Source organism: Haliotis asinina, chromosome 3 (assembly GCF_037392515.1).
Source record: "Haliotis asinina isolate JCU_RB_2024 chromosome 3, JCU_Hal_asi_v2, whole genome shotgun sequence".
NCBI lineage: Eukaryota > Metazoa > Mollusca > Gastropoda > Lepetellida > Haliotidae > Haliotis > Haliotis asinina.
This window is the reverse complement of record NC_090282.1, coordinates 86,789,611-86,809,387: the sequence shown is the minus strand read 5'-3', so window position 1 is coordinate 86,809,387 and position 19,777 is coordinate 86,789,611. Positions and strand designations below refer to the sequence as shown.

Here is a 19,777-nt window from a genome sequence, read left to right as displayed (position 1 = left end):
TTAATACCAATAAGGCATTTCTATCCTGTGGGTCCTTTAACCCAATTATCTTATATACACTGGGAATATACACATTGGGAGCCTTACACCCAATTCAACAGCCCTTAGGTCTGCATATCAGCCTTTACACAGTCAGCACTTTCTACACAAAGATTAACACAGAAATATTTTAACTAGTATTTGAGGAACCACTTGAAAACATGTAATTTTACATCAATAAGAAACCTGTAATACCTTTCTCTTTCTCATTCAACTAATTATTTTCAGTCATGATTACTGAAGATACAATTATGGTTTTTGCCAGTGTTTTTGGGGTGGCTGCATTTTACCGAGCAGACTGGATATTCAGAACCGCAAGAGCAAAAGCCAATATCAGAGTCAGAGACAGCATCGTAAGACTCTTTGATGTCTTATGTAGGCTTATTGGTGAGGACATAGCATGAAAGAAAAATCATTTGCATATTTTCCCTGGGAAACAACAGTTGTGGGCAAGGTGCTGTGTACAGTTTTGCTAAAGCAAAATGAAAATAAGAAACTTGTAATATGTTTATACTCATTAAACCAGTACACTGAAAGATGTTGCCATATAGTCTGCAGTGAAAACGTACCATTGAATTTCACTTCAAACAAAAAGTGAACAATTAAAACAAAAAGTGAACAATTAAAACAAAAAGTGAACAATTAAAGTAACATTAAGATTGTGAATTCTCATAACTTTACCTTCCCTGCCTGTAAATCACAGAATTATACTTGACTCATGATAAAAGTTTGTTAAGCAGTCCAAGTAAACTTATCCTCAGTACTTTTCGTTATACTCCACTACTGAGTCTAACAAAACCTCATGGGAGGTTGCATATCTTGAAAAGGTTCGTACACGAACGATTCCGAATGCTATTTAGCATATGCTCGCTTCTGGGTAATGTACACGGTGTATGTACAACCATGACAACAGTGAGTAAACAGTCGCTGAAAATTGTGTTTCAAGGATGTTATCTTGCGGAAATATTAGCTAATGGTAAGCATGGCAACAGAATCCCCAAAGTGTATATACTGCAGGTCAAATAACTGTGTTATAAGCGGATTTTTGTTTGTGGAGAGATCTGTGTCAGCGACCTGAATATTATGAATGTCCCTCCGATTCCTCAATAGTAGCTGTTGTCTGATTGGTTAAATCTATTTAACCGCCTCGCGTTTGATTGGACTGTCATTGGTCGCTCAAAGGTTACCTGATGCGACCTTCTACCAGGTTTTATTAGACTCAGTGGTAGAGTGTAACGAAATACACTGAGACTAAGTTTACTTAGACTGGTTTGTTTGGCAAACAATTATAGAATCGTTATTATTGGTTTGTATTACAATGACGTAAGCGCAGTAGTTGGGACAGTCAAATGTGTGTGCAGTATTTGATGAGCATTACCCTAGACAAACAATACGTGTTCCCAGTGTTACATTTAATGTGCATACGCCCTTGTAATACAAACAAATAATGCGATTTGAAACTATCATCCTTTGTTAAACAACTTTTATCCTAAGCTGAGTAAAATTCTAAGATTTAAATGTTCAACTGTCAAGGTAAAAGTATGGGGACTTCCAGTCATAAGTTCACCTTTTTTTATTTACTTATCTGTTTAAAGTGAAATTCATCCATACGTTTTCACTGCAAACAGACTATAGGTATGGTCTGAAAAATATATCGTGTGACATTGGTAACACTGGCCAGTCTCACTTTTCACAACAATGTTACATGTACTGGAAATATGCAATAAGTATGGCAGCTGGCAACTGAACTGATTTCTGGAAATCATACACCATGCTTAGAATTTATTTACCGTTCAATTCTAGTGGTAAACCTATTACATGTACTAAGACTACACAATGCCATTTAGAAAGTGGTCAGGTGTAACATATGTATATTTTGGATTACACTTTCTTAGTTTATGTACATATTCTAGTACATATTCATACCTTCAAAAGTTGAGTTTTATGTTGATCTCTGAGGGTGCGGGTTCAAATTTCGGACTCAACTGATAAAAGTACTAGAATCTGTACTTACTAAGAAAGTGTAATTCCAAACATAACATATGTTAAAGCTAATACCTGTTGTCGTTAAGGGCATGTTGATGTTTCTGTGGTTGAAGTATACCTGTCAAGTGTTTTTGATGCGAGGGCATTCTAACTTGCGTTAAGTTCATCGTTTGTGAGAAAATATGGTTACACAGTAACATGCTTCACCGTCAATGCAGTCAACAAATGTCGTAAAGCACTCACGAGTCAAAAAAAAAAATAAAAACAAGATGTACACTGTATCCACAAGCTTTAACTAGTTTTAGCAAGACCTAAAGGTATCATATGTCTTTATTCATTTAAGATGTTAAGAAATGCACGTTCTTGTCCAATGCATTAATTCAAAATTTCTCGAATACTTGTTAAAGTGCCATCATTATAATCAACACAAATCCAAATTCTTATGGACGTCAAATAACTAATCGGCCGAGTACACTTTCCTATCTCGCACCGAGTCTCAGTCGCCTGGAAATATTATTAAAACGAAAAAGCATATTACAACTTTACCTTGTTATTGTTGTTTCCTTTGAATAGCAGATGGCAGTGTCATGCTTATCAAAGTGTCTCGTTTAACACATATCAACTTTATGAGATGATATCATACACGGTGACAGCTGTTACCTCAGGTCGAATTGATCGTCCAGAAAAATCACGGATTCTCACGATCAAACGAAAACACTTCCGCCTTCCCACAATTCCGTGAATGTTGACCTCGGTCGTATTTACCTAACACGTATTCATTACAATACACTGACTGCGTTTGGCGATTTTCATGTTTAAAAAACTCAGTACTGTGACCTTTCACATTTAAAATAGGTGATATGTGACATTAACAAATAGCGAAATTCTTCAAAGGCATTTAGAAGTTGGTGAGGTAATACAAGACACTATTATGGATGGATAATGCACCTGACGAGGGGGCAAGCCTTGAAACGTCGTGTTAAAAGAATTAAAGAAGTTGTCATCCATAATAGTGTCTTGTATTAGTAACAAATAGCGGTTAATGAAAATGCTGAGACGGTAAAGTATAATGGTTACTCTTCACTGAAATATGAAGGTGAAATCATTGATAATTTACAACATAATCATTTAATGTTCTATTTTCCCTGGCAAAATGTGGCATGTACTTGAATTATCAGTAAAATGTATTCAGCGATTTCCACTAACAGAAAAAATGCATGAAGTGAATATGACGTACGTCGAAAGCATACTCAATGTTGAAAAAGTAGAAATCAAAACACTCACCAACGCACCACAGGTTCTAATTGTCCCGAAGAGTTATCTGATCCGTGAAAGCCAGTATGCAGAACAATATGCACAGTCTCACGTGATATATTGTTAATTGCAGGAAATTATCAATGGATGAAGACTCACATTAGACCGATCACAAGTGAATGCAGAGATTAGACACGGCTGAGTGCCACCATTGTTTTTACAGGGAGACAGGTGATATAGATCCAGAGTTGACATGACATGTCTCCTGGAGACATGACTTCCGGCAGTGTTGATATCCCTTCAGGCCGAGTTAGTGGCATGTGTGATGTAATATATGTGCATGCACATTTGTGCATTCTGACGTTAACTGCACTCAGATGTACAAAACTATCAATAACCATCTAGTTGTTTTACCACCCAGACACGGAGACACACTGACACAAAGACACACATACGAAACCTGCCTTCACCTTTTCATGTGAGATAAATGACTATTTATAGATGAAAGTATAACCCATTTAATAAGAATACATTTGAGGGGACAGTATTTGATAACATCACGAGCCGACTGGACTCTTTAAACATCAGCTGGCCATTTAAGAGATGGCTTCGGGAACACTGCACTTCTGTAGATCTGCTCGGCGATCTCGTCTCTTCCCCAGACGGGCAACCCACTCCGACAGCTATAGCTACTTTTGACAAACCACCAGAGAAGACTCGCGGACCTGAAAAAAAGTTTGAAATTAAGTATATACAGACTGTGATCCCATATTGTACACTTACTGTTGATAAACTGATCACAAGATGTAAACTTAGGCATTTTGAAAGAAAAATAATGCGACAAACATATCTTCCGCAAATTCCATGAAAAAATGGGGTTCCTATAGATTGCATTTTATGCATATATTAATTACAAGCCCTAAAGTTTTAGAACTCACAATGTACATGTGTCATACACAGAACAAAGTGCGAAGCTTTCAACCAAACGATACCTCTTTTTCGACAGGGTTGTAAGGTGTTGTATGAAACTAGTATACATGCGACAAATCAAGGGCAAGTAATGAGGGAGCTTCGTTTGACGAACTTCCTGCATGAAGTCATAACCATATGTGATTATTTATATTATAAACCTTCCTCTGGTTTATGCTGTTTGGTGTCACAATGAGCAAACCAATAGTTGTTGGAACATGGGCTTTCAGTAGTAAACCGGTGCTCATTGCTGGCAACAAGCTCGCGACCGGAGATGGCAGTTGCGTTGATGCAGTGAAATGCGGAATAAACGGTGATTTTATACATGCTTCTGCAATCTGTGCTCGCGGTTATAAGCGATTTCTTGCTCGTTATTATTGGCACTACCTTGCACACCGTTGATACCGTTATAGTTAACGACAGAACTGCAGATAAGGCGTGTATTTGCGTATTTTACTAAACCAAATAGTACATTTATTCAATAAAAATCTGGGAGTACAAAAATGCGTCAGCATCACGTGAAACCGAAAAGGTCTATAATACCTTGCGCACATTACTCAATTAACTAAACTGGCTTGCACATGATTCGTCATGGCGCACAAACTCTGCTACTCGTCTCTTTTCGTGACCTACAAGAAGACGCCATCCGGCTTGCCGTAATGACACGAGTAGTTACGTGTGATACAACTGGAGTCGTAGCTACAGTCCGGGGTTTACTCTAATAATCATATGGTTGCCATGTGAGTATTTAGAAATGGTTGACAAATGTTTGGCAGTATGACAATTACTAAGAACGTTTAGTCTGTGGAAATGCATTTATATTTATATATTTAGAGGAGTTAAGAGCCAATGAGGATAAGAAAGTCTGTGTAAAGGTACTCAATTCTTTTAACTAGTGGGAGTGTACAAAATGCTAGTTACTCCTTGCAAATGCAGTTACTCATACATAAACACACACGGGAGTAAAAACCCAGTTGCTTGAATAATGACCTTTAGCTCTGTAACGATGTGCATGTCATAAATGTGTAGAAAATATGTAAGTCGAAATTTGAACGCTCGTTATATTTTATATGTATAATTTGTAGTGTAATTCATATTGACAGAAGCGCCCATAAAACATCCACATTTCTGACAAGACGTTTACATAGCTCTTCATTGTTTACTAAATTGCTGCTATTACTTTACTTCTACTGCTGCTACTGTTACTACTTCTGCTTCTATTACTACTGTCGATTCTACCATTACTACTGCTGATGTTGATACTACTACTACTACTACTACTACTACTACTACTACTACTACTACTACTACTACTACTAATGTGAAACCGACCTTGATAGTGGTTCCAGTTGAATAAATAGTCTTGTATTTGATGCATTGAAAGCTTTGATGATGTGTGTACTTTATCGAAGTGGTTGAAGAGGATGCCGGTTACGGGGACTATTTTGTTGGACGGGGTGGACCACGGAACAAGGACGGTTACCTGGAGCAAGACGCTGCCATCATGGACGGATGCAACTTGGATTTCGGCGCCGTCACCGGCCTGCAGGGGTAAACACACGCATCATGTTAAACTCTCCCAGTCCATGCTCATAGTAGGTACCTGTCACTCTGTGTTGGGGAAGGGTAACTGTAGCTTACAAACGTTGTAGCGAAATACGTAATGTACAAATTTGTAATTCGAGAAGGGAAAGACCTGTTTGCATATATTACGTAATTCATTTGTAACGTGACCTGCCAGCCAAGACAAACAAATATCTTACCAAAGTGTCGTCGAAGCAACAGTTTGTTTTGCTTGTTTTGACCAAGGACATGACTGGTAGAGTTCTATAACTTAACGACGCTTTGCAATATCTACGTCATATCTCACCTGCATTTGGGGCGTTATATATCCATACAACATATATCGTGTTTACTCATTGAATAATACACCTTGGACTTAGTAACGAAATTTGTTCGCAGTAAACTTTGAACAGGTGCATTCTTTCAACATTCCCACCATCTTCTACAGCGTGTCCAAAGCTATCTCAGTTGCCACGGACGTCATGAACTACTCCGAACACAGCATGTTGACGGGAGGTGGAACGACGGCGTTTGCTGTCCAGAGAGGCCACGACATAGAAGCCCAACTAATACAGGCAGTTTGTATTATCCTCACCTTTCATTAACCCTTTTGGCGAGGATTACTGAGTGGTTCCAGAGTTGGCTATGGCAATTCTTATTCCCAATCCGACTACCGTTTCTTACCAGTAACAATGGTCACGGCTGCCGTAGTTCATGTCAATCCCATGGAGCACAATTCCCGGCCATGACAATAAGGTTTTGATATCGCGACATTGCTATTATCTGTAAAGTAGAAGCACCTGTATGACCTGACTTGTATGATACCAGCATACTAAGGTCATAGTTGACACACGATTTTCCAAGAAAAAAGACGATACAACTGGTGCTGAAATAAATAACTATGGCTTGGAAAGATGTTCGACATTCCATTATGATATATATATGAAAAGAATGGACTATATGAGCGTCATAAATACCCCTACCCATTAGGCTTCATTGTTCTGTATGGCCCCCTTAAAATACACACCAGGATGAGACAGGCTGTTTGCTTCAGGCGACTAAATTCGTCATGCAGTGTGGTAGTTCCTAGCCTTGCCTTGATTCTGCCATCTTATGTTCAAGTAAGCACTTGGATCTGAGGTCATTCAGTTCCAAGCAGCCTAAAACCAAACTGAACCACTCAATAACACAATCATGGTTCAGTCACCCTCGTTGCTGCACTAAACCAAACTCACCCACTCTCTCCTATGCTTCCAGACTCCCGTCTCCCCGCCTGGTGGTGATGGTCAGGGCAGCGATACGCTGGGTGTCATAGCCTTATCCAATGGAAACATCTGTGCAGGTACTCCTCCCGGCTATTCCCAGCAACACTACCCAGTGAGCTGGCTTTCATAGCAGTACATTTCTGGCATCTGGGAACAAATCAGGAAGTTCTCAGCTGCCCTGTCTCATCAAACTACCTAGTCCTTCATTCTTAAACGGATGGTTACCACTCAAGTCCTCTGTATACTTGATGCTGCCCGAACAAACTCGTGCACGTTTGATCTGTTGATGCAGTTCATCTTTCAAATTAAGCTAAATTAATCGATGGTACTGGTATCTTAGAAAAGACGACTTCAGCTTTGTTCCAGTCTCAACAATTAATTGCTGTGTTCAGTAATTCAGTAACAATCTTAAATCTTTCTGCCCTAATAAAGTAATCGGATGTTTTGTATTCTTGTAGTATGTCGTCACAGTATTCAAACTGTTTGATATCTTAAATCAAATCTATACGGGATGAAACGTTGTGCTGCTTTTTGTAGGTGTCACAACAAGCGGGAAACGCAACAAGTGTGCTGGCAGGGTCGGTGACAGCGCTCTTCCGGGGTGCGGTCTTTATGCAGGTGAGACCTACCCCCACCCCCACCCCCACTCCGGGCTCCCCAATATACATGTATATTGTGATGAAGCTGAGGTATAACAATGATCCCCGTGCCTACCCATTATTATCAAGTATCAAGATGTAGTGTGTAACATGTACATGGCGTATTGGTTGTCTTCATGCCCTGACGGAATAGGCCTCATGCTATCGAACATTGGGTTGCTTGGATCACAGGTACGCAACTGTTATGGCGAATTAAGCGATGAGGGAATTCTTGTGGTCAGCGAGTGAGACAGGATTCTCGTGCAATACTCTCTTAAGGCTTATCCCGAGTGAAGCAGGTCCTACTGAATGATAGTCACTCACTGGATCACCCACTCATTCCAGACAACCAAGGCGGTGCCGCCTGCTGTTCCGGCGATGGGGACCAGATTCTCAAGTACTGCCCAAGTTTCCACACAGTGTACCTCATGAAACAGGTGAGAGGTACTGATTGGGTTGTGGTGAACGTTACGTATATTGGACCAGATGACCCACAACCACATTGTTGATACTGCAAGAGACATTGCAGACGTTGATTAATGCTTATCAGGGGAGAACACAAAGCCCGCAGTCTGGACTATCAGTTGTCCGACTTTCATTTTCGCGGTGCCTGAAGTCACGGTGGCTGAGCGGGTTAGACTCAGCCAAAAAAGTACTAGAATCTGTACTTTTATTCTACTATCCGTATCAACGATTATTCCATAAGGCCTGCATTTTTGTTTTTTTGTTTATGACTTTCCTTGCATCTCATTGTTTCTGCTCATCATCCATTGCTTAAAGTTACCATCATTCCGCTAGGGAAGCAGCGCCCAGGTAGCATGTGACCAGGTGATAAAAGACATCCAACGAAGACTAGGCAAGAAGAGAATGTTTGAGTTCGCCTTGATTGCTGTGGATATGAAGGTACGAAAGCACTGATTGACGGCAATGTTTTGATTATGAAGGTAATACAGCCACTACTGAAGGTAGTACTGTAAACATGAGAGTAATACAGTCACTATTGAAGGTAGTACTGTAAACATAAGGGTAATACAGTCACTATTGAAGGTAGTACTGTGAACATGAGGGTAATACAGCCACTATTGAAGGTAGTACTGTAAACATGAGGGTAATACAGTCACTATTGAAGGTAGTACTGTGAACATGAGGGTAATACAGCCACTATTGAAGGTAGTACTGTAAACATGAGGGTAATACAGCCACTATTGAAGGAGGCTTTGCAAATATGAAGGTAATAGGACCACTGATGAAGGTTAGGTGTGGATATGAAAGTAATATATTTGGACGGACCAGTATAATATAATGAGGCTAAATAATTCCCTCTTACTGATGCCATTACGTGATAGGGTATCCTGTAAGTGAAAGCGCTCGCTCCTCCAAGGAATTTCCTGTATAGGTACCATGTTTGAAACCAGTTTCTGGTGCCCCCCGCCCTAATGTTGCTGTAATATTATTAAGGGCGCGGTAACTCATAGTCACTCGTTTAATGATGTTGCAGGGCAACGTTGGCGCTGCGACCTCTGTTCCGAGCTACACTGACCCCAAGACCGGTGTCACGTATGAGGGTTTCCCCTATACCGTGTACACAGGTGGAGATCATGGGGTAGAGACGAGGGTGCAGTCATGTGATCAACTCTTAACCAACGTGTGATGCTCCTGGTTGCCAGCTTTGCTTCTACATCCATATGACGCGCGTGGCTTAAAACATTTTAGTCAAATCTATTGGAGAATAGTCAGTTTAAAATTCATGTGAAACGTCATTACCAAATAATCATAATCAGTATGATGTTCATTTCAATACAATGTTAAGCCTTTTGCTACGACCTGGCCTGGAGTAACATGTCACCCTTAGCTTTCCGTTGTTTGTCAGTAGTCATTGCTGATGTGACCCTTGATACCTTGCAGACAGCAACTGATGAAACATGCACATGGAACCAGGACTGCAGTCACTCTCAGCCAGAAGTGAGCATGTGACCTTGCAGACTTTACGAGCATTACAGTCCTCTGTCACAGAGGTTTAAAAGTCTCTTCCAGCATGAAAGGACAGTAAATCATAATGCACTTGCGTTAAACTGCACCAAGGGTGCTTCCTGTTCCTCCAAACACACCTCAACTACCACTGAGGTACACCTATAGACACCACGCCAGCCCTTGGGGATGACATACCAGATTGTGTAGGCCTGACATAGCCTGACAATCCATGAATATGAAAGTGGCAGTTACATATATTAAAATTATGCCCATGCCTGTTCCACACTGAAGTGGCAGGAGGTGTATGGCCAGAAGCATTAACACGATTGTCTAATATGTTGTGTTTCATTGATGTATTCTGACATGAATGTGAAGAAAACAACAGTTCAAGTCGTCAGCCTCCAACGTGAAAACTGGGAACCGATCACATGGATGAATGTTCTCCCACGAGACTGAGACCGAAATTTTATATTTGTGTCCCAAGATCGTGGCAGGATCCAGTGATCCTCGGTTGGAATCCCGCAATCATCTTGATTCATGATGACATGGATAGCTGACTGATAACGGTTTTGGCGCCATATGTTTCAAACCCACTAGCACTCCTACAAAATACATCCACACAGATATGAATAAGATGGTGTAGCCTTCAAAAGCTCATATTATGTTTGGCATGAGAGGCAAGGAGCAATGGTAAAATCGAAATTTAGTTAGCCCGTCAGAATGAAACGTTCAATTAAGCAGGAACCTGTTAGTAATGCACCCAAGGACGATGAAAGCAGGGCATTAAAATCGCAGCTCTTTTAACGATCAATTACGTTTGATTTAAGCCGCAACTGTTTTGGTGTAATTTGTGGTAGAGATGGTCGTTAAACGTCACCCACACCATTACACCAACCCTAACAATCAAACGTCTGGGCTAGCTTGATTCGACGTTCAAGCCACGCAAGTAAAGGCGTGTAGCATGTCGCTACAGGCTTTTTAACTGACGCATTTCTCGTATTCCTGTCGACCGCCTCCCACTGATGTGTATTTAACTTGGCGGTATCTGAAGGAAATTCAAAGAACATATTCAGCACAGACCATTTAGCAGATAAATGACTTGTCTTTATAGAAAGCGTCCATTTACATCTAACTCGCTATGTCCCAGCTCCTGGGAAAAGCTCAATGGCAGTTAAGACCGTTTATATCTGTAAAGCACGTTATGGTTTCTCTGGATTGACACCCTTGAAGATCCGAGTTAGACTTGATCTTCAGCAAACCATGATGTGAAAGGTCAGTAACGAGATCGGACTTTCTGCCGTGGTTGATACATATCATCATATCTCAACTGCATAGATCGAGTCTCAAGTTGTTGATCTCGATTATCTATGAGTGGAATATTGGTGTACGCGTGGGCGTCTGACTGTGTGAGGACGAGTGGCTGCCAGGCTGTCTGGGCACGTATGGGTCCTAGGACTGGGCAAGGCCCGGCAAGGGTGCGTGAGTCTGTACATTGCTGGATGGGCGTGGTCCCAAACAGACCCAGTCTATGTAAGCTTAGTCTCCGTATTATTCGTTACACTCCTGTGAGTTTAACAAACCCTTGTAAGAGGTCTGTAACCTTTGAGACCATTCAGAACACAGATTACCAAATCGCAAAAGTGGACATTCCCACATAAATTTAGAAGTTTTATCCCGGAAAGGTTTGTACCCGAACGATTCCGAATGCTACATTCCTTACGATCGCTGCCGGGTAATGCACACAGAGCACGTTGGAACACTGTCAACAGTGAGTAAACAGTCGCTGAAAATAGAGTTTTTATCATACTCAAAGGTATCAGCTAACGGAAATATTGGCTAATGGTAATCGTGTGATCAGAAAGCCCTAAGCCTATATATTGCAACTCCGATATAAATCTGCGTATTATGCGGATTTTCGTTTACTGGGTGATCAGGGTCAGTGACTGGGTAAGTTCCGCCAAACCATAAACAGTAGCTGTTGCCAGATTGGTTAAATCCGTTTAGTCTCGGGTTTGATTGGACGGTCATAGGTTGTTCTAAGGTTACCGGACGTGACCTCCTACTAGGGTTTGTTAGACTCAGCAGAGGAGTGTAACTAATAATTCTGAGGCTAAGTGTACATAGACTGAAATAGAAGGTGTTGCATTTGACCGCATTCTCAGTGGCATTGTGGATTATGTAGCATAACATTATAGCTCTCGAAAAGTGATTTATATCTTAAACTACATTTGATACTGTACTATAGCACTCCTGACGCCGAAATGCAACTTCTGCTAGTCTGTTGTTCTAAATATTGAGGTGTTGAGAACACAAACAGGTATCCCGGGCTAGCGAAGCGTACATAAAATAAAACAACACGCATGAAGATATTTTATTTTCTCATTTCTTGTGTAGCAGCTGAAAGTTAGCCACGTGAGACTTCATAATACTGAAGACTAGTGCTTGACCGATGAACTGGACTCTTCACTGTGAAAGGTACTAGATCTAATGGAATCGGCAACTATCGAGACTGACTTTTCTTTGCTGAGGACATCTGTATGCTCATGTGTTTTGTATGTACAGATAGGGAACTAGGTTGTCTACGTCTTTGCGAGGCATTTTGAAGCAAGTGATGCTAATATTGTCAAGGCCGACATAGATACGTGCCTCCTATCGGAATAAGTAAGTTGTAAATCCGAACAGTATTATCTTTCTTGATCTACACGTCTTTAAAAAATAAACTAAAAAGTCATCGTTTTGCGTGAACAGGTTATTACCTAAGAGGAACAGAGCTAGCAAAAACCTGTTTGATGACTGAATTTTTGTAGTTGTGTTTCAATCAGATGTACTGATCAGTCGTACCGGATGTGAATTCATCTGTCAGAACCGTCAAACTCTTTCTGACAGTCCAATTCTGCACCACGGAGGTTATTTGATAACAACGTGACATATATGGCGACAAAAACTTCAAGTTCAAAGAGGAACTAGCACAGTGAGAGAAGTTAATTACACACGTTGAGTTTTTGCGTTTGCAGTATTGATTGTGGCAATAGCATTAGGTCATGAACTTGGTATCGGGCGTTGTGACATAGTGATGAGAAGACGTTCAAGCCAAGTATGATAAACTCGAAGCATTAATCAAGATGGTCAGTACTGTCACAGTTAAACATGGAACACGATGAAGGTTCAACTATCTACTTCCCAGTCAATTACTAAGTCAATGATCAAACTATCGGCATTGGCAACTGATGATCAGATTTTTACCTCGTCTTCGTGCACACAGGTATTTCGAACCTGTATGTATGCAGTGTTGATGCTTTTTGCGTCACTTGACTGTCTCCCTCACGGCAGGTAGATTGGTACCGTGTTCGGTCAAAGTCAGGTGTGATTCCTTACATGTGTACACCTATATTGCTGTAATATTGCTAAAACGACATTAAACCGCGCTCACACGCAGACTTGATTGTTTTGTCAGTTCAGAATATGCACCGCTGTCATGTCGACTAACGGCAGTTGACTGAATGAGCTACGATACAGCACCATCTCATGGGTGTCCACCCAAAATAAATTGATGGTTTCTATCATTTTGCAGAAGGATGCACCAGCATTACTGTGCACGTGATAATTATAACAGAAATTAATCTGCATAAGTGAGCCAGATTTAAGTGAAAGTGCAGCCATGTTGTTCTTCGAGTATATTAAACGAGCTAAGAATCCACTTACGCACATGACCGGATGCCAGGCTGAGTATTCAGTCCTCTCCCCGTTACAAGGAATACTGAAAGTATACACACATGTAGCAGTGGAAGACACGCAGACACAACGGCAGAAACTGGTCACTGTCGACTGTTTGCTAAAACCGAGTGGCCATATAGGCAGCATAGTTGTGACACCAAGGTTTCATTAGAAAGATAAACATGTCCCGCTCTGCCATAGGCAGCAACCAATCGCATTAATGTTAGTGTAGTGTCTGAAGGCCACCATCAGCCCCCAGCAAACATGGCCGTCTCAAGACCATCCAAGGTCGGAAAGACCAACAGTCACCGGTCGCAGACCGCCACATTCGGCAGATCCACCTCGGGAACAGATTTGTGACGTCGACGCCAACGTTGGCGACAACACTAGGACAACCCATCACAGACGAACAGTCCTTGGACGACTTGGTATGGCGGGTATACTATTCCGTGGAACGGCGATGATTCTTATACACTGTCAACACAGACTGTAAGTCAGTAGAAGCGACGTGACCGGGAGAAAGTGCTATTTACAGATGAAAGTAGGTTCAGTTTGTTCAGATTTCGAGTTTTGAGACGTAGAAGAGAGCGTCTTTCAATCAAATTTATTAGAAAACGACTTCTGTTTGTAAGACAGTTATTATATATACGTCTATATTTTGCTGAAGTGGAGTCGGTCAAAATCAGCGATGGGTTGTCAAACGTTCTGTTACAAAGGCGAAACCAGTATTTTGCAATGGTTGTGATATTGACCTTGAAAAACGCGATAAACCTTGAAAACGGTCTCCTGCACGTGCTTCCGTCAGTTTGTCATCTGGTCGACCTCAATACCCATGCCAGACTTCATGTCTTGTCAATACCAAGGCCAGACTTCACGTCTCGTCAATTCCCAGGTCAGACTTCATGTCTTGTCAGTACCCAGGCCAGACATCATGTCTCGTCAATACCCATGCCAGACTTCATGTCTTCTCAATACCCAGGCCAGACTTCACGTCTTGTCAATACCAAGGTCAGACTTCATGTCTTGTCAATACCCAGGTCAGACTTCATGTCTTGTCAGTACCCAGGTCAGACTTCATGTCTTGTCAATACCCAGGTCAGACTTCATGTCTTGTCAGTACCCAGGCCAGACATCATGTCTTGTCAATACCCAGGCCAGACTTCATGTCTTGTCAGTACCCAGGCCAGACTTCACGTCTTGTTAATGCCAAAGCCAGACTTCATGTCTTGTCAGTACCCAGGCCAGACTTCACGTCTTGTTAATGCCAAAGCCAGACTTCATGTCTTGTCAGTACCCAGGCCAGACATCATGTCTTGTCAATACCCAGGCCAGACTTCATGTCTTGTCAATACCCAGGCCAGACATCATGTCTTGTCAATACCCAGGCCAGACATCATGTCTTGTCAATACCCAGGCCAGACATCATGTCTTGTCAATACCCAGGCCAGACTTCACGTCTTGTCAGTATCCAGGCCAGATATCATGTCTTGTCAATACCAAGGCCAGACTTCACGTCTTGTCAATACCAAGGCCAGACTTCACGTCTTGTTAATGCCAACGCCAGACTTCATGTCTTGTTAATGCCAACGCCAGACATCATGTCTTGTCAATACCCAGGCCAGACTTCACGTCTTGTCAGTACCCAGGCCAGACATCATGTCTTGTCAATACCCAGGCCAGACTTCACGTCTTGTCAGTACCCAGGCCAGACTTCACGTCTTGTCAATACCAAGGCCAGATTTCACGTCTTGTTAATGCCAACGCCAGACTTCATGTCTTGTCAATACCCAGGCCAGACATCATGTCTTGTCAATACCCAGGTCAGACTTCATGTCTTGTCGGTACCCAGGCCAGACTTCATGTCTTGTCAATACCCAGGTCAGACTTCATGTCTTGTCAGTACCCAGGCCAGACTTCACGTCTTGTTAATGCCAACGCCAGACTTCATGTCTTCTCAATACCCAGGCCAGACTTCACGTCTTGTCAGTACCCAGGCCAGACATCATGTCTTGTCAATACCCAGGCCAGACTTCACGTCTTGTCAGTACCCAGGCCAGACTTCATGTCTTGTCAGTACCCAGGTCAGACTTCACGTCTTGTCAGTACCCATGTCAGACTTCACGTCTTGTCAATACCCATGCCAGACTTCATGTCTTCTCAATACCCAGGCCAGACTTCACGTCTTGTCAATACCAAGGTCAGACTTCATGTCTTGTCAATACCCAGGTCAGACTTCATGTCTTGTCAGTACCCAGGCCAGACATCATGTCTTGTCAGTACCCAGGCCAGACTTCACGTCTTGTTAATGCCAAAGCCAGACTTCATGTCTTGTCAGTACCCAGGCCAGACTTCACGTCTTGTTAATGCCAAAACCAGACTTCATGTCTTGTCAGTACCCAGGCCAGACATCATGTCTTGTCAATACCCAGGCCAGACTTCATGTCTTGTCAGTACCCAGGCCAGACATCATGTCTTGTCAATACCCAGGCCAGACTTCATGTCTTGTCAATACCCAGGCCAGACATCATGTCTTGTCAATACCCAGGCCAGACTTCACGTCTTGTCAGTATCCAGGCCAGATATCATGTCTTGTCAATACCAAGGCCAGACTTCACGTCTTGTCAATACCAAGGCCAGACTTCACGTCTTGTTAATGCCAACGCCAGACTTCATGTCTTGTTAATGCCAACGCCAGACATCATGTCTTGTCAATACCCAGGCCAGACTTCACGTCTTGTCAGTACCCAGGCCAGACATCATGTCTTGTCAATACCCAGGCCAGACTTCACGTCTTGTCAATACCCAGGCCAGACTTCACATCTTGTCAATACCAAGGCCAGATTTCACGTCTTGTTAATGCCAACGCCAGACTTCATGTCTTGTCAATACCCAGGCCAGACATCATGTCTTGTCAATACCCAGGTCAGACTTCATGTCTTGTCGGTACCCAGGCCAGACTTCATGTCTTGTCAATACCCAGGTCAGACTTCATGTCTTGTCAGTACCCAGGCCAGACTTCACGTCTTGTTAATGCCAACGCCAGACTTCATGTCTTCTCAATACCCAGGCCAGACTTCACGTCTTGTCAGTACCCAGGCCAGACATCATGTCTTGTCAATACCCAGGCCAGACTTCACGTCTTGTCAGTACCCAGGCCAGACTTCATGTCTTGTCAGTACCCAGGCCAGACTTCACGTCTTGTTAATGCCAAAGCCAGACTTCATGTCTTGTCAGTACCCAGGCCAGACATCATGTCTTGTCAATACCCAGGCCAGACATCATGTCTTGTCAGTACCCAGGCCAGACATCATGTCTTGTCAGTACCCAGGCCAGACTTCACGTCTTGTCAGTACCCAGGCCAGACATCATGTCTTGTCAATACCCAGGCCAGACTTCATGTCTTGTCAGTACCCAGGCCAGACTTCACGTCTTGTCAATACCAAGGCCAGACATCATGTCTTGTCAGTACCCAGGCCAGACTTCATGTCTTGTCAGTACCCAGGCCAGACATCATGTCTTGTCAATACCCAGGCCAGACATCATGTCTTGTCAATACCCAGGCCAGACTTCATGTCTTGTCAGTACCCAGGCCAGACTTCACGTCTTGTCAATACCAAGGCCAGACATCATGTCTTGTCAGTACCCAGGCCAGACTTCATGTCTTGTCAGTACCCAGGCCAGACATCATGTCTTGTCAATACCCAGGCCAGACTTCATGTCTTGTCAATACCCAGGCCAGACATCATGTCTTGTCAATACCAAGGCCAGACTTCACGTCTTGTTAATGCCAAAGCCAGACTTCATGTCTTGTCAGTACCCAGGCCAGACTTCACGTCTTGTTAATGCCAAAGCCAGACTTCATGTCTTGTCAATACCCAGGCCAGACATCATGTCTTGTCAGTATCCAGGCCAGACTTCATGTCTTGTCAATACCCAGGCCAGACATCATGTCTTGTCAATACCAAGGCCAGACATCATGTATGGTCAGTACCCAGGCCAGACTTCATGTCTTGTCGGTACCCAGGCCAGACTTCATGTCTTGTCGGTACCCAGGCCAGACTTCATGTCTTGTCGGTACCCAGGCCAGACTTCACGTCTTGTCAAAGCCAAGGCCAGTGTGTCCAAATGTGTATGTACAATATTGGTGTGTTGAACAAACAAAGAACTCATAAATTGTGATATAATTGACAGTCTAACGTAGTCTGAAATCAGGACGAATCTCAAGAATTACAGTGACAGTAGAAGAGTACAGGTACAAATAGAATCTCGACAACAAAATGAAACAAAAAACTGATTCCATCAAAAGCTGGATAAAAATGACCTTGCTTTAACAGTGGATACGTTTCCAAAACACAATTTGATGTTCTTCATGTGGAATGTATAGTGTGTGTTATATAAACACACGCATGCACGCACGCACGCACGCACGCACCTTTGGAACTGTCCCTCCCTCACCATGGGGGTCAGACAACTCTGTTCCACAGTGAATAGCAGGGCCTCATAACAAGCTGACAACGGCGGTACCACATCACCCTGCTTCTTAGAGGCTGACGTTTACTACAACCGACATCGAACATGTGTCGGAAAATTCATCTATATGTCACGCTAATCACATGAAATGGTGACAATAATATGCCGTGATGTGATGGCTTAAGCGGTGTTAAATACAAGTAACTCGCTCATTATGTTGTCACATGCGGCAAGAAGCTTGACACCGAGCGTAAAATTACGTTGTGGCATCCTTCCGTGTGAGCTGAGAAAGGACTACTGCTAAAGATGATACATGTATCTAGATGTAAAGTGATTTGTTTTCTATAAAATCTATTTCCAGTTGAGTGCTGACGTGCTTATCTACAAACATAAACAAAGTACCAAATGTATCACCTACATCCATAAATAACGCTCCTGTGTCAGCAAGACACACCTAAGAAGTCCCTCACTGACGTAAACGATGACAGATGAAGGACCGGGTAGGTGATCATCGTACACGCAGACAGATCATATGAAGACAAGGCCTTTCTGGACCAGGTATACTCCAGAATGTGACCAGTGAGACTAGAAAACGATAGGGATATTTGTGACCACGTTATGTAAACGTGGCTGGACTCAAGAGGGGCAGAAGAGAATCCTTCGTCTCCATGCGTTATTTGTCTTGTCGCGAGAATTTTATGCATTTCTGATGCCCAAAACACCCGCTTTGAAATGTCCTATCTCATTGTTCTCGCCCCTCAAGAGGGCGGTTATGCCATCTATTGTCTCCTGCACTACTATGTGCGCTCTGTAGTCTAATTTAATCATATCGACTATTACCAGAAAACAGTATCTGCAAATTTGTTCCTAAATATTCCTTGCTTTGCAATAAAAGTGACAAAATCCTATCTATATGCAGAACATATTTGCGAAAATGTTCCGTCGACTGTACGATTCCAAGAATGACGACTGCAGTGCCCGTGTGTATACCAGAAATTGTCCTATAATGTTCACAACAGTGTCAGCCTCAGTGACTGGAAGACAATACAACATAATCCTTCTGTCTTAAGCTCCTCATATCATGCCAGTGCAAGAAGCTACTATGATAAATCACAACGAGGCTGTGTTTATGGAAACAGGAAGTGAAACATTCAAATACAACATCGGATCAATACAAACACCCAATGATCAATCAAGAATGATGTATGTCACTGCTAGCTCACCGTACTTGCGGCTAAAATAAACGGAACTCATTCTATCTATAAAAATGCAGATACTAGGAACTATTGACTTCAGATTTGTGGACATTCATCAGTCACGGGACTCCAAGTTGGCCTGAGTTGCAAGAAGAGTATCAGTTCCTCGTGTTTTATCGTTTGTAGCACCATCCCGAGTCAATCAGGATCACCCCTGAAAAATACACACAGTTGTGGCGAACACAGGCAGGGCAATTGTCGCTCAAAACACAGTGGGAATGAAGTCGGAACATAACGGGATGCCACCAAGACGGGACGTCTTTCCTTGAATGCCATAATAGACTGACGGGAAGCATAGCTGTCTTGTAAATGTTTCACAACATGTCAGTATTATCAACACACGCAATTTCCTACCTGAAGGCTCAGACTCGTGTTTGCATCTCCGTATGGTCTACAGAACATCCGAGTTTCACCTCCTACATGTACGTACGTCAAGACAGATGTTACACATCACAGAAACACTGAAACAAGTTAACCCAGACATACGTAAAACAATTACAATACCAGTACACAAAAGACTTGAAGTATGACATACCATGTCATGTCAATCACAGAGGCAGTATATAATATTAGAGCAAAGCTAATAACACTAGCGTGTTGTAGATGATTCCAAACCAGGTTTTGTCGACAGAGCGCATCAAATATCAATCTC

General features: G+C 42.4%; 2 protein-coding genes across 2 annotated transcripts in view; one reads left to right on the top strand and one right to left on the bottom strand.

Moving 5' to 3' along the window:
- The window catches only part of LOC137278680 (peptidyl-glycine alpha-amidating monooxygenase B-like), a 33,872-nt gene extending 31,157 nt beyond the window's left edge, over window positions 1-2,715 (bottom strand). The window contains exon 1 of the mRNA XM_067811185.1: window positions 2,572-2,715. The gene's annotated coding sequence lies outside the window, so the exon portion shown is untranslated. The remainder of the gene's footprint in view (window positions 1-2,571) is intronic.
- Window positions 2,716-4,309: 1,594 nt separating this feature from the next.
- Window positions 4,310-9,571, top strand: LOC137278677 (N(4)-(beta-N-acetylglucosaminyl)-L-asparaginase-like). Its single transcript, XM_067811183.1, has 8 exons — window positions 4,310-4,561; window positions 5,661-5,799; window positions 6,260-6,389; window positions 7,069-7,153; window positions 7,614-7,694; window positions 8,060-8,151; window positions 8,513-8,617; window positions 9,213-9,571. Exons 1-8 carry the CDS (start codon window positions 4,423-4,425, stop codon window positions 9,363-9,365), a joined length of 924 nt encoding a protein of 307 aa, XP_067667284.1. The 5' UTR covers window positions 4,310-4,422; the 3' UTR covers window positions 9,366-9,571.
- Window positions 9,572-19,777: the final 10,206 nt, after the last annotated feature.

Coding starts and splice junctions, on each gene's coding strand:
- LOC137278677 (XM_067811183.1), top strand. CDS start 4,423: ATGCTGTTTGGTGTCACAATGAGCAAACCAATAGTTGTTGGAACATGG. Junction 7,695..8,059: donor GGGGTGCGGTCTTTATGCAG/GTGAGACCTACC, acceptor CACTCATTCCAG/ACAACCAAGGCGGTGCCGCC. Junction 8,618..9,212: donor TGATTGCTGTGGATATGAAG/GTACGAAAGCAC, acceptor ATGATGTTGCAG/GGCAACGTTGGCGCTGCGAC.